The sequence below is a fragment of the Cydia pomonella genome, chromosome 18, assembly GCF_033807575.1.
Source record: "Cydia pomonella isolate Wapato2018A chromosome 18, ilCydPomo1, whole genome shotgun sequence".
In the NCBI taxonomy this organism is placed as follows: domain Eukaryota; kingdom Metazoa; phylum Arthropoda; class Insecta; order Lepidoptera; family Tortricidae; genus Cydia; species Cydia pomonella.
The window spans coordinates 14371234-14386536 of NC_084720.1; the positions used below are offsets into that span (position 1 = coordinate 14371234).

The 15303-nt window shown below is 36.5% G+C and overlaps 1 protein-coding gene across 1 annotated transcript; it reads right to left on the reverse strand.

Annotated features, from left to right (window-relative positions):
- Positions 1–241: 241 nt before the first annotated feature.
- Positions 242–13488, reverse strand: LOC133527417 (uncharacterized oxidoreductase YjmC-like). Its single transcript, XM_061864418.1, has 9 exons — positions 13346–13488; positions 9920–10083; positions 8971–9159; positions 4713–4828; positions 3984–4082; positions 3443–3529; positions 2999–3107; positions 1957–2117; positions 242–634 (listed from the first exon to the last, which is right to left on the reverse strand). Exons 1-9 carry the CDS (start codon positions 13471–13473, stop codon positions 476–478), a joined length of 1212 nt encoding a protein of 403 aa, XP_061720402.1. The 5' UTR covers positions 13474–13488; the 3' UTR covers positions 242–475.
- Positions 13489–15303: the final 1815 nt, after the last annotated feature.

The window sequence follows — 15303 nt, forward strand, 5'->3', positions numbered from 1 at the left end:
TCAGCCAGAACTGTGTGTTGTCATTCAAATTGTGCTACCTTTTAAAACATGTAGGTTTCATTACCTAACGACACAATATCCAGAAAAAAATGCTGAAATACAACTATTTATATTTGTAACTAAACTAATTAAATTAAATCATGTTTCATATTTCTAAAAAAAAATATAACACTAAGAGAAATAAAAAGAAACAACGAAGTTATTACGCTAGCACCACTAGATGGCGCCATGTGACAAGCCAGCCCCAAATAATGGGAAAAAGGCAAAAGGAAAAGAAGGAAGGAATGTAGATAGGTCAGCGAGAAACGAGTAACGATAATCTCAAGGTCGATTGCCATCCGCTTTTTTGAGTTTTTTGCCGACCGCGACCGTGAAAACCGACATTTTAAGAAAGTATACGTCAATCTCCATCGCTCTTGCATATTCGAGTGACAAAGAGGCAAATAGATGTTGAGGCTCGTCAGTAAGGGTATCGTTAAAGCACTTTCATAGGCGTGACTTTAAGCTTCTTAGCCAGTGCTTCACTAGCTGCCAGTTGCTGCTGCACATAAGACACGGTTCCATTTTCGTCGCAGGCTTTCGCCGCTGCGCGTTCTTTGTCTCCTGGTGCTAGGACTGGCAGGGTGGGGTCCGTCTAGAAGAATACATAAAATAATGTAAGATCTGGAGAACAATTAAAAATGGTTTCCAAAGGGTAAATCGTTTTCTTTCCCGGTAAGTCGGTATTTGAAAACGTTAACATACGTCTTATTACAGCCTGCCGCTTGTATGTATGTAGTGGCAATAAAAGATCCTTCCGAATTGAATTCCAAGCGGCGCCCAGCAATATACAATAAAGGAAACATTTGTATTGACTTTGCACCCGGTGAAGTCTGACCCCCTTATTCATAAAAGTTTGCAAACTCTTACAAACCTCTATTAATTTTTATCCCTTTCTAGCGGAAATGTCAAAATGACAGATAGGGACAAATGACTATCAAAGGTTTCTTAGTTTTGACAGACCATTAATGAATAACGCCCTATATGAATATAAAAAATACCTAATCTTTACTCAGAGACGATTGCAATTTTTGAATGTCATTGTGAAATCTTTCCTTCCATTCCATATTTTTCATGGAACCAAAAAAAATCTGTGTACTCTATAGTTTATATTTCCTTAGATCTGGCATAATTATCTAAATACATGTTTTAAACGATTACAGCGCCATCTGCGTTAAACTTTGCGCGTTTGTCCTCATTTCTAGTTAATTCGTAATCAATGGTCCTTAAGCGCATCGTAGCGACATCACTTGTCTGGTCATCACGTCACCAAAACAACATGTTTTGTTTCTCACTCGTTTGTTTAACACAATGTTATTAAACAAAGAAGAGACAATAGCCTATTATCGTAACCTTGAATGAGTCTCAGCGATAAATTAGTTCCTATGTTACAACCTACAATTAGGTCAGTAATGTTATAATATCATGTGTGGTTACAGTCAACTTATATACCTCCGATTATAAATGGGAGCATTTAATTGCAGAAAGTCTTAATTTTATTCGTTTTCAGTTAAGGCTTCGACATCGTCATATCCTTAGACGAAGCCCTTAGAGGGACTGAACCAGTGTTCCAGAAGGTTGCGTGTTTAAATCAAATGAACCACACTCAGGCCTATCTCTAGATAGTTGTCCATGCTTCAATGCTGCGATGTGTTCTGGGGTTGACGGAATGAAGCTGAGGGTCTCTCGTCTCCGAAGCCACGGACGAAGCATTCTGGCTCACCTAACATTGCCCGAGGTTGACGGTCTACTGTCACTACAGGCCATGGATGACATGCCTCATCCGTTCCAAGTGTCTGAAGTGATCCATGCTCTTAGCAAGGCGGTCTCCAAGCATCGGGCCAATCTTTCAGGGTACACCGTTACAAGTTCCTAATGTCAGTGGTCTAACATAGCAAAGCAGGATGTATGACTCACCGGTTCCAAATGCCTCCAGTGGTTCATACTCTCAGCGAGACGGTCTCCAAAGCCTGGGGCGAAACATTCTGGGTCCACGGCCACGAAGCAGTGCCCAAGGTTGGCGGGGCCACCGTCGCCGCTGTGGGACCATGAGCGGATGTGGTGGCCGTATTTAGATCCTAGAATAAAAAGAAGAAAAGCCTACATAACTTTCCTTTCTCAGGTTTTCTAAGGATAATTATAAAATTACACTTGGTAATTATTCAGGGGACAGTGTTACAGTGTCGGTGTCGTGGTCAGCTCTCAGAATTGCTTATTTCATGATGTTGCAATCATTTCATGAAATGATCTGATGGCCACATCATGAAACATACATAACCAGATCATGAAGTGATCAATACTAAAATGATATTTCATGAAATGATCAAAATCTAAGTTCTCGCCCCGGCATCGAAACGAAGAGGACGAACGACGACAAAAAAGGATGAACCTACCAAGCTAAGGAATTAACTGGGAATCTTGATGAAGCACTGGTGGCCTAGCGGTAATTTAAGAGCGTGCGACATGCAATCCAGAGGTCGCGGGTTCAAACTCCGGCTCGTACCAATGAGCTTTTTGGAACTTACGTACAAAATATGAATTGATAATTACCAGTAGCTTTTCGGTGAAGGAAAACATCGTGAGGAAACCAGACTAATCCCAACAAGTCCTAGTTTACCCTCTGGGTTTCAGATGGCAGTCGCTTTCGTAAAAACTAGTGCCTACGCCAAATCTTGGGATTAGTTGTCAAGCGGACCCCAGGCTCCCATGAGCCGTGGCAAAATGCCGGGACAACGCGAGGAAGAAGAAGTAGAAATGGGAATTTTAGTAGAAATCGCATTTAGGGTGAGAAACTGTTTTTTGTATGAATAAAATGTTCCCAATTATCTCTAAAACGGGATTTAGTAGCGACTTCAGTAAAAAAATTATATAATGGTGTATATTTATCTCACCAGTTTAAATAGATATCATTTTGACGGTTTTCTAATCTAACATTACAATTAAATTACAGGTACAGTACCTGAGCTGATTCCACAAAAGAGCTCCACTATAGCTGCCAGACCATATCCTTTATAACCAGACGTATGTTCCTGTCCTCCTAGCGGCATCAAGCAGCCAGTTTCGAACGCCTGCAGGTATATATGTAGAGGTAAGAAGCTTTGTTGAAAATATCAGGTGAACAGGTTGTAAGGTTAGACCACGAAGAAGGTAAACTAACAAATGGATTGTTTCAGTATCTAAAAGGATATGATTTTAGCAGTTTTTGCAGGCTGAGTATTCAACATTATTCATCAATCTATAGGTAATACAAAAAGAAAACCTTATGGTGTAAGTGAGAAAAAACTAAAAAACAAGTGCAGGACTTCATCTTCCTTAATTTACTTATGAAAATTATTAAAACATAAAAAAAAAATCTATAGCTCATTCATGTACGAGCCATTTATTTGTAGCTCCAAATACGTACCAAGTTGGCGTCAGTAGTTTCCTTGCCGTCTGGACCTTGCGCCCAGCCGCTTGGAATGGGTTCACCTTTTCGTCGCTGAATTTCAATCTGAAAACAGGTACTTATTCAATAATGTCGTAAATACCCATCAGGTTCAAATTTGCATAATTTATGAATGAATTCGTAACTTAATTGTCCATGCACCTTTGAACCCTACTGTACAAATGTTTTAATAACCTTTATTTTACTCAATATATTCCTGATTGTGTACATTACTATGTCGGTTGATAACAATTATAAAAGTTTATATATTTAAAAGGACGATAAGTTATTATAAATATTGACTGTTTTTATCTTTAAAAAAATAGAATAATAACTTGTCTGACGTAAATAGTTGGAGTCGGGAGTTTGAGTCTTGCAAACGTCTGTTTAACGATGAGATTAACAATCTTGTTTGTTTAAACGAGTACGCTGACATTTATCTCTAGCTACTTACTCACAGACACAAATAAATAAAAATAGTAGATTATGGCAGACTAAATTATTAACTATTTATATTTACCTTTCCAACAGCAACTGCAGTTGTGGCCATATCGACGTATAGGGTCTCCCCGTTAGATCCTGGAGCAACGACTGAAAGCGGATTCGTTCCTAATGCTGCCTGAAATTAAATAAAAAAGTAAGACTAAGAAAATCTCTTAAATATTACAATACTGTTTGAGCGCCAAAGTGGCGAGCTACGGCATATTGGTGGGAGTAGGTGTGTACGATACTAATAAAGAAATTACTAATGCGATTTTTTGTCGCTAATTGCTTCCAAAAATAACCGCTGAGTTGAGTGAGTGAGTTGCCAACGGGACTAAATTGTCACTTGATTGAATAAAAACTGGTACTAAAGAAATTAGGATCCGTTAGAATTAGTTGTCCGACCGAAGTTTAGGTTTCGGTAGGTTTCGGCATAAAAATCATGTTTCGGCCGAAGGTTCGGTTTATTTACTTTATTGCAGAAAGAAACACAATTGTGTAAAAATGACGGACATAATGCCAAAATGCAGTCAACCATAGTGCCAAACAGAAACAATAAAATAATCGTCTAAAAAACTGTCGAAGCTTCCGGCCGCGCTGAAACCTTCGGTTTTTTTCTGGTTTCGGCAAAAATCCGGTTTCGATCACACACTAGAAATAAGTGATCGAGTTCAAGACACTTATGTCTTTTTGACATTAAGATAACATTTACATTGACATTCAGATGGTGTAAGTGACCCATTTTCATTGCTTTGAGTGTACATACCTTTTTACTTCTAGTAGGTGCGAGTAAAGGTGAGGTGTTGGTGAAAGCCATGCCGATGAGTCCTTTATCTGATGCCTTTTTGGCCCAAAACCCTGCCATGCCATTGTGGTTAGACCCTGGAAGGATAGTTAGGTAATGCTTATTTTTGAATACCTACTCCCTGAAATTTACTAGGTAATTGGTTGCACACCAAATACCAGAAAAATCCAAGATAACACGGAGCGAGGACCATTTTTAGGGTTCCGTAGTCAACTAGGAACCCTTATAGTTTCGCCATGTCCGTCTGTCTGTCTGTCTGTCTGTCTGTCCGAGGCTTTGCTCTGTGGTCGTTAGTGCTAGAAAGCTAAAATTCGGCATGGATATATAAATCAATAAAAACGACAAAGTCGTACAATAAAATATAAAAAAATTTTTTTTTAGGGTAATGTCACTGTGGGCAAGACCGTCTATAAGGCAAGTCCGTCAACACATTATAACTTTTGAATTAGAAAGCGTTTGCCGCTTTGGCGTCAAGTTTATAAGTCAGTTTTTCGCCCTAGTTCCCTCACTCTAAAACAGATGGCGCTGTGACAACGAACTTCAGAGCAATCCGCGTAAACAAGTCATTACGTGTATGGAACTCGAAGTGATAGTGCGACAGTCTCTGCAAATAAAATTGTTAAAAATAGTTTGTGACAAGATTTTGCACCAGAAATTGACTACGTAAGTAATATAAGACCCGGTAATCTTTATTATGTGTTTAAATTATCAGATATTGGCTTAGTTTGGTAATTATACGTTCCATCATTCATCACATTAAAATTTTGCTAAGTTGGAAAGTCCGTCTACTATGCACCAGGCAAGTCCGTCATATGCCGGACTTTCCTTGAGTCAGAGGTTACCAACTGTTAAATGGCTTCAATATTATTTATTAAGATTTTATAAGGTTACTACAGATACGCATTTTTACGACATTGCGCATGGTGTTTGTGTTTTGTGTTTATTAACAATTTTAATCTCGAAACTACCTACTAAAGAAATGTGTTCTTCATCCTCAGCACTATGTAACCGAAAATACAAATAAGAAAATACAAATAAATAATTAAATATTGTTCGCAAACTAAGCATAGCTTAGCTTTTACTATTGGTGGTAGGCGACGACATATACAAACTTATATAGATAAATACATCAAAAACAAACATGACTGGAGGAACAAATATCTGTGTAGATTATACAAGCAAATACCCCTACCGGGATTCGAACCCATGAACATCGCCTTCATATGTTATATTATTATACCTATGACACATATTATTACCCTTTTTACTCTTCTTGAATTTTAGAATACGGCTGTAGTCATATTTTCTTGACAGTTTTGAAGATTAAAATCATTGCAGCCATATCAGTCCGTACGTATTTTTTATTTCGGAACATTTATTGTACTTATCGTGGTTTAGGCGTTTTGCCTACACCGTGATACACGGTTACGCGCCACGCCAACGCTGTACCGCGCGTGCCACGCCGCTATGTGACGTGGGTTCTTCGCCTTACTTATCCTGAAAATTTGCGTATGTAGGGTACCTACTTGTGTTATGGAGTTTGATTTGCCAATCACTATTTGATTTAAACTTAAACGGTGTTCGTAGTTTAAAATTGCTACTACTATGAGTTTATTTATGTAACCCTCTTTGATCTCCGTAAATTTAAAAAAAAGCGGCCAAGTGCGAGTCGGACTCGCGCATGAAGGGTTCCGTACAATTTAAGACGTATTAAAAAAAAATCTTCTTACTAGATCTTGTTCAACATTTTACCACTTTGGACACACATTTTACCACTTTGGAAGTGTCTCTCGCGCAAACTATTCAGTTTAGAAAAAAATGATATTAGGAACCTAAATATCATTTTTGAAGACCTATCCATACATACCTTACACGTATATGTTTGATGAAAAAATTTTTTTTTAAATTTTATGACGTATTAAAAAAAAAACTACTCACTAGATCTCGTTCAAAACAATTTTCGGTGGAAGTTTGCATGGTAATGTATATCATATATTTTTTTTAGATTTTTCATTCTGTTATTTTAGAAGTTACAGGGGGGGGGACACACTTTTTTTCACTTTGGAAGGTTCTCTCGCGCAAACTATTCAGTTTAGAAAAAAATGATATTAGAAACATTAATATCATTTTTGAAGACCTATCCATAGATACCCCACACGTATGGGTATGATGAAAAAATTTTTTTTTTTTTAATTTCATGACGTATTAAAAAAAAAACTACTTACTAGATCTCGTTCAAACCAATTTTCGGTGGAAGTTTACATGGCAATGTATATCATATATTTTTTTTAGATTTTTCATTCTGTTATTTTAGAAGTTACTGGGGGGGGGACACACTTTTTTTCACTTTGGAAGGTTCTCTCGCGCAAACTATTCAGTTTAGAAAAAAATGATATTAGAAACATTAATATCATTTTTGAAGACCTATCCATAGATACCCCACACGTATGGGTATGATGAAAATTTTTTTTTTTTTTTTAATTTCATGACGTATTAAAAAAAAACTACTTACTAGATCTCGTTCAAACCAATTTTCGGTGGAAGTTTACATGGCAATGTATATCATATATTTTTTTTAGATTTTTCATTCTGTTATTTTAGAAGTTACGGGGGGGGGGGACACACATTTTACCACTTTGGAAGTGTCTCTCGCGCAAACTATTCATTTTAGAAAAAAATGATATTAGAAACCTCAATATCATTTTTGAAGACCTATCCATAGATACCCCACACGTATGGGTTTGATGAAAAAAGATTTTTTGAGTTTCAGTTCTAAGTATGGGGAACCCCCAAAATTTATTGTTTTTTTTCTATTTTTGTGTAAACATCCTAATGCGGTTCATAGAATACATCTACTTACCAAGTTTGAACAGTACAGCTCTTATAGTTTCGGAAAAAAGTGGCTGTGACAGAATCGGACAGACAGACGGACATGACGAATCTATAAGGGTTCCGTTTTTTGCCATTTGGCTACGGAACCCTAAAAACGAGTAAATTTAAAATGACTATTGGTATTTTATTTGAGAAGTTCAAAAAATAAGTACGTATAATTATTTTCCAAAAAAGGTTTACCACCCCATTTTCGTAATATATGCCTTTACCTTTTAATAAGAAAAATTGTGTTTATTTCGAATCTAAACCCTATATTAACAAGTTTAGAGTACACTTTTCATTGTCTTGTTTCATTCTTTGTAAGGATTCGAATACGAACACATAAGCACCCATAGTATGGCTGATATCGTTACTAGACGGACTTACCTTAAACTACATGGGAAGTCCGTCTGCTCGCCGAATTTTTAAAAATACTATTGTTTTTGCTTAATTTATGATTAAAATGATCTGTCACTATAGCTTAACTATTATTCATGAAATTCTTCATCGTATGTGATTACAAGCGGTCACGTAAGTGAATAATTAACGGAGCTAGAATACTCCAAAGTAAAAAATAAATAAAGTATGCCGGTCTTGCCCACAGTCACCTTACCTCCCCCACACGTAGAGTGGGGGTGAATTTTTTTTTTTGCTTCAACCCTAGAGTGTGGGGTATCATTGGAAAGGTCTTTCAAAACTAATAGGGGTTTTGAAGAAACATTTTTTGATAAAGTGAATATATTCGGAGATAATCGCTCCGAAAGAAAAAAAAAATGTGTCCCCCCCTCTAACTTTTGAACCATAGGTCCAAAAAATATGAAAAAAATCGTGGAAGTAGAGCTTAAGAAAGACATTAAATGAAAACTATAGCGGACATGATCAGTTTAGCTGTTTTTGAGTTATCGCAAAAAGTTTTCCCTTCATAGTAAAAAGACTTACTTTAATTAGGTACTGATTATGCAAATTTACCTATTTGTTTAACTCGGGTGAAAGGTACCGTTTCATCCCTTGGTTAACAATTTACTATACTTTAAGCTCCAGTTTAGCTTATTGTGACGGAAGAGTAACTACGGAACCCTACACTGAGCGTGGCCCGACATGCTCTTGGCCGGTTATTGATTTCTTGGAGAGGTATCTCGAAATAGCGAATCTCTCAAAAACCATGCTCTAGAACAGACTTAAGCGCATCTATGGGCAGGGCCGCCAGATATTTGTACCGAAAATAGTTTGTATCTATTTGAAATGAAATAAATTGAAACCTACGGACCTATCGCTATAGCCAAGGCCGTCACTGAAGGCCCTCTGGTCAAGTGATGATTGGAGTGAGGAGTAGTTTTTTTGTTCTTACCTTTAACAGTAACCCAACCAACTCCAGTCTCCTTTGCTTTCTTAATAGCAATGTCCATCGCAAAATGGCTAGCGACCGCACCAAGAGTATTGTCAGCGTCTACCAGGGCCGTGGAAGCGTTCTCTTTCAACACTTTTGGCTGGTTGTTTGGCTTGCAGGCACCGCTTAGAATGTCGTTGATGTAGAATTCTGGAAAGGTCAATGCGTGCATTTACAACAGGAAAACATCAAATAAAAACATGTTGATTTAATAATATACTTATCTGGAAAAATATCTACCTTATTTTAAAATTTTCCTTATTGACAAGTGTCTGCAAAAATCAGCCTTTAATATGTAATGCAAGTGACTTATTTTTACTGATAAGAATGTGAATTCAATGGAATTGAATTAACGCCTTCAAATTGAATGCAAGTAGGTATTTAATTGAATGTTTCTACAAAACGTACTTCATTATTTATATTTGTAGCTAATGTTTTAAACTGCGTTTGAAAATGAAACAGATAAAATACAATTTCCAGCGCTTTTTGATTTCGTGTAGCTATGATGGCACTAATCATATGCACCTACATTATAGTTGTATGTATATACTAAACGTTTAAAGGATTTTACGAAGAAACTGTCTCGAAAATACCAAAAATCTTAGCATTTCACCATAAAAAGATTATAACCGTGTCATGTCGTGTGTGTACCATGGCTACGATGTCCAAGCCGGAAGCAACTGAGGTGATGCAGCAGTTGGTCTATTGCTTGCTGTTTCATCGCCTTAGCCATCCCTACCGCTTTCAGTCACTCTTTATCTTACCTAGTATGTTTGTTCATGCCATGGCTGATGGCTGGGGTTTGCAAACCGCTTTGTCTACAGCAGAAATTCTGCTTGTTGTTCTGCCACCTTAGCTACAATACCTACTGCTTTCAGCCATTCTGAATGTTGAGGAGATTCTTTCTTACCAAGTCTGTTCATGCCATGGCTAGGGTGTCCTAGCCGGTCTGCCTGCAACAGTAGCTCTGCTTGTTGTTCCGCTGCCTTTGCTGCTGTCCCTACCGCTTTCAGACACTCTGTCATGAACCGCATGGCATCTGCTGTTGCTACTTTACCCATGGTTGAGAATATTCTGAAAGAATGGAACGTCCATTAGTAAAATATTTGTACTACCTCTATTTTACCTCGTTGAACTAACAGTAGGTAGGGCCGGATGAACCATGTCGGGGTCCTAAGGTAATGCAATCAGACACCCTCCTTTTCGCATGTCCATCGGCTATGAAATATATCAATCTTATTGTGCCGCGTGGGATCCCTAGCCGATGCTGGAGCTCTAAGCAGTTGCCTACTCTGCCTAGAGGTTAATTCGTTAATTCGCGCACGAGATCCGAAGATTCCGAAGCTAATTGAACCCCCGTTTGCGCTCAAAACATCTGGCACGTTTTACTGGATTGGCGATTCCATATATCAAATCGAGCTTGATGTATATATAAAGTCGCGTGAATTTTGACAAGTTATGCTAAGTAGTAGGTATATGTTATTGGAGGATGTTTGTTATGGATGCTCTTTGTACACTTTGGATGAAAATGTCGGTTTCGTCCAGTGTTTTTTTGTATGAAAACGTAGGTTTCTCCTAGTGCATTTTTGGATTTTGCTTTGGTCATTGAATAAAACTAAATAAAATAAAATATACACGCTCGCGTTCGGTTACACTGCACAAACTTTCTCAGACCTAGAAACAAACCCGCGAAACGCCTACTGAATGTTGTATCCAACCGCGACATCGATTAGGTAACTTAGTCCAAAACCTAACTGAATACATTGTTTGTCATTCATGCCATCCTAATATTTACCTTCTACTACTTTACTTTAACTTAACTACTTACAAAGTCGACAATCGTATAACACCGCCTGTTTTGTAGGATACCACTTCTATTGATTTGTGTGGTTAGATTCAAAAGAGTTTAATACTATTTAGGTACATATAAGTTTAATGTGCTGTACATGTGACTCGTTTAGTAATTGATAATGACGTAATCCAATCAAGAGCAATGAAAAGGGGGCGTTAGATCCTAGGAACAACATAATAAGGAATAGGATTGTGACAAGGGAGCAAAATGATACATTTACTGCGTGAGTGTACATTGAATCCTAAATGAAGCAAAGGAATCCTGAATACGAACAGTAGCTTAAAAGTATTTTGATACTAACTATGCTATGGAACGTACACGTGTTCTGAAAATAAATTGAATTGAATCCAAAAACCTGAGCGTAGTAAGGAATTCAAATGTTAACGCCCAAGGCCAAATTTAAATTATGCGTTTTTGATTAAAGGCTTCTTCTATTCTGGCTGAGATGCAGGATCAGTATCGCTGTTATACGTGCCACCAGCATGTGTATCCGAGGCACACGCCACCGGTTTAAGTCCACTGCCAGGTGGCTTGGGTTCGACGACGGTGCCGCCCTTCCACACATCGATTGAAACCCCTTTTCTACCCTACCTATGTATTATCTAACCCTTTGCTTATATATTACTTATGATTGTTATATATGATTTATAATTGTTAAATACATACATGTGCACTTATATAATGTACGGTCAACCAATTTGATTACTAGGCCACTATAGAACCATGTCATAATGACTTCGACGACAGCGCTTATTGAGTGATGCATGTCATGTATAGAGTAGTTAAAGCGACAAGGTTCTATAGTAGCCTAGAATTCAAATTGGTTGACTGTACCTAGGCTATACAAAAAATTGGTATGAATAAAAAAAAATATTCGTGTCTTCTATTCTATTCAAGGTAGGAATTTTGATACCATGTGACATATGTTGTTTTTCACATCCCCTATGACGAAATTACATATATTAGCAACATTATTTATTTTAAGCATCACTACATTAGGTACCTACCTACTAACAAATTAAAAGTATAGCTCGTATGTACCGTGGAATGTAATATATTTTCTAAGACAACAGCAAACACCTAAAATGATAAAATTAAAATCAAGTGTATTATTTTTGTAGATTTTTCTGGTAACTAATTAGCTCTTACCCTTTGAACCAAAAGCTTCGGAAGTGCACTATGAAGACTGATGTCACTTATATTCATTATTATAACGTAACGCTTTGATTTAATTTGATTTAACCTAAGTATTCACAAAATACAGAATACAAAACCGTATTTTTACTTTATTGAAATATTTGTACAAAACTTTTTAAATATTAACTTTTTTTTTACTTTCATAGACAAGTATGCCCGCGTTTGAGGAGACCTATAATGTCAAAATAATAATGAAGTTATTACAATTATATTATTACTTTTTTTACTAAAACATATATAATTTTACACGATTTTATTAATTTACTTATTTAAAATAAGCAATTAATAGATTTTAAATAAGTACGCTTTTACAATTATGACCAAATATTATTTAAGTTAGAAAAATACTATGCACGTAATCGATTATCAAGAAATTGTAATCGATTATGACTATATTGATTTCATTGTTTTAATATTTTATACCTACTGGCAATAAAATGTCCTAGAACATAAAAGTGACACTTTGATCCCTCCTAGCAGGGAAGAAAAAGCCCATTTATATAGAGAAAACTAGCAAAATAGATGTAGGAGAAAACTGGCATTGTTGACGCATTGCATTGTTTAGGTATGTTTACATTGGTTATTTGTGCTAACATTACAATATAGGCACTGAATACCTACTACTTATTCCTAAGCTCCAAGTATATCGAAATAGGACACCGACTATATTTGTAGGTATACTAACAGAATGAATAGTTCTAGCGAATGACTAATATGTGATTTATTGTTTAATCTTCACAAAAAAAACCTTTTGGGTCTGAAATCTGTGATAGCCTGCTAAGACCCAGAAGCAGTTGTTTTGTTTTTGAATTACGAACTCTTTGTTATTCAATAAAAGTTCAAAATAGAATGTGGGGGTTTTAGGGGGATAGGTAATACGCTTTATGTCATAATAAAATGTCGCTTTTTTAATGGGACCTCCTAAGTTGAGAGGTTAGTTAGAGTTAAACCAGATTCTATCATTTGAGTAAGTAATCTACAGTTTTCCTTATCTCATAAGATTAGACTCATTGGAGATACGAAGATCACGTTTTTGTATCGTAGGTAAATAATTTGTTATTCAAAATTAAAACATCAAACACAATATATTTTATCAATAGGGCAAACAGTTAAAATAAACTTCGCGAATAGGTTAAAACAAAATTTGTTATGACAACAAAACCAATACGCATACAAATGTCACCTTGGCTTGGTGCATTAATTATAGAACGACACACGAAAACGCACCTTATTACAACAGTATACATAACAGATTAATTTACAGTTTAAACCGATTCAAAAACTCACCTAACTCGGTTGACAGCTGCGTCAAAACAAATAAACTTATGCAATAACAAATGACGCGAGCGGTCCGTTCGACGATGCGCTGCTAACTGATGAATGAGTGAAGTGAATGTGAATGATATTAACATCATATATGATATAGTATGGATATACTCAAAGGGCATTCATATCAGTCCACCAGTCTGGTACGGTCTGGTATGATCTCCAACTTAGTTAGGCTTTGTCTTTGTATGGAAAAGTTACAATAAATTAAGCCTTAATGATATCAATCGAAATTACACTAAATTAAAGAAACTTAGCCAGGTGACCGGCTATTGATTTTTGTAGTAACTCTAGCTTAGTTCAGTAATTTATGAAACAAGACAGTTTTTTTTTTACTTTCCACGCCACCTCTTGCCGTAAACTTTTACTTTGCATTTAAAAAAATCACGAATTCCTTTTTTTCCCCTTTATGAAATAGGTACATTTCTTAATCATCTATAGGTCTAATATGCATTGACTAATTTATTCTGTTTGACCCTGCACCAACTAAATCCTTCGGTTTAGCCCATGGTAAACTAGTAGATAATGGCATTAATTCCGCCATTTGTATTTTCATGTTTGTATAATAATGTTTAAATAAACCCGCAAAAAATATGACGTATATTATGTGTACATTATTTGCTACATGTATTGTTTAATAGCCGTTAACAGATAACACATGGATTGTTATTGTTTGTTATATTATTAAATATATACTCGTATCTTAATGTTTTATTCTTAGCGTGATTTATCGTAGGTATATAATGTTGAAACAAGGTGACAAATTTAAGTAGGTACTACCCAAGCTATTAATTTGTTTTGTAATGAAATTACCTAGGGTCGTTTGCACCAAACCGTCTGTCACCGTTAAAGAGTTCGCTAAATTTTATTGTATTGGAAGTTTCATACCACGCTGCAGATTGACGTTAATCAGTCCGACAAATCTGGATGGTGCAAGTGGCCCTTAATTGCATGACAGCAGCAGGATGACCTACAGGACGGCGTCCAGTCGGTCGGCTCAAACATGCCCTCTTTACAGCACGATCTCCACCCATTCTTTCGAGGTGGCCCAGCCAACGGAGACGATATAGGTACTTGGTCTCACTTAATATGCTGTCAAGGTTATTCTAAATTTCAAAGTAGGTATAGTCAATGCGTCTGCGTTGACTTCTTAAATAGTATAATATGTCTCAAGATTCAATCATCTGTTAATCTTATAATGCTTATCAATAAAAAAACCGGCCAAGAGCATGTCGGGCCACGCTCAGTGTAGGGTTCCGTAGTTACTCTTCCGTCACAATAAGCTAAACTGGAGCTTAAAGTATGATGAAACGGTACCTTTCACCCGAGTAAAACAAATAGGCAAATTTGCATAATCAGTACCTAATTAAAGTAAGTCTTTTTACTATGAAGGGGAAACTTTTTGCGATAACTCAAAAACAGGTAAACTGATCATATCCGCTATAGTTTTCATTTAATGTCTTTCTTAAGCTCTACTGCCAAGATTTTTTTAATATTTTTTGAACTTATGGTTCAAAAGTTAGAGGGGGGGGGACACATTTTTTTTTCTTTCGGAGCAATTATCTCCGAATATATTCACTTTATCAAGAAATGTTTGTTGAAAACCCCTATTAGTTTTGAAAGACCTTTCCAACGATATCCCACACTGTAGGGTTGAAGCAAAAAAAAATGTTCACCCCCACTTTACGTGTAGGGGAGGTACCCTAAAAAAATTAAATTTTTAGATTTTATTGTACGACTTTGTCGACTTTATTGATTTATATATCCATGCCAAATTTCAGCTTTCTAGCACTAACGACCACGGAGCAAAGCCTCGGACAGACAGACAGACAGACAGACAGACGGACATGGCGAAACTATAAGGGTTCCGTTTTATGCCATTTGGCTACGGAACCCTAAAAAAGATACTTAAAGGTATT

Bases quoted from the DNA above. Each gene is read 5' to 3' on its own strand.
- LOC133527417 (XM_061864418.1), bottom strand. From the start codon at position 13,473: ATGATGTTAATATCATTCACATTCACTTCACTCATTCATCAGTTAGCA. The intron at 9,160-9,919 runs GTAAGAAAGAAT...TGACCTTTCCAG, and splicing joins CCATGGCATGAACAGACTTG to AATTCTACATCAACGACATT. The intron at 635-1,956 runs GTGAGTCATACA...GTATTCTTCTAG, and splicing joins ACTGGAGGCATTTGGAACCG to ACGGACCCCACCCTGCCAGT.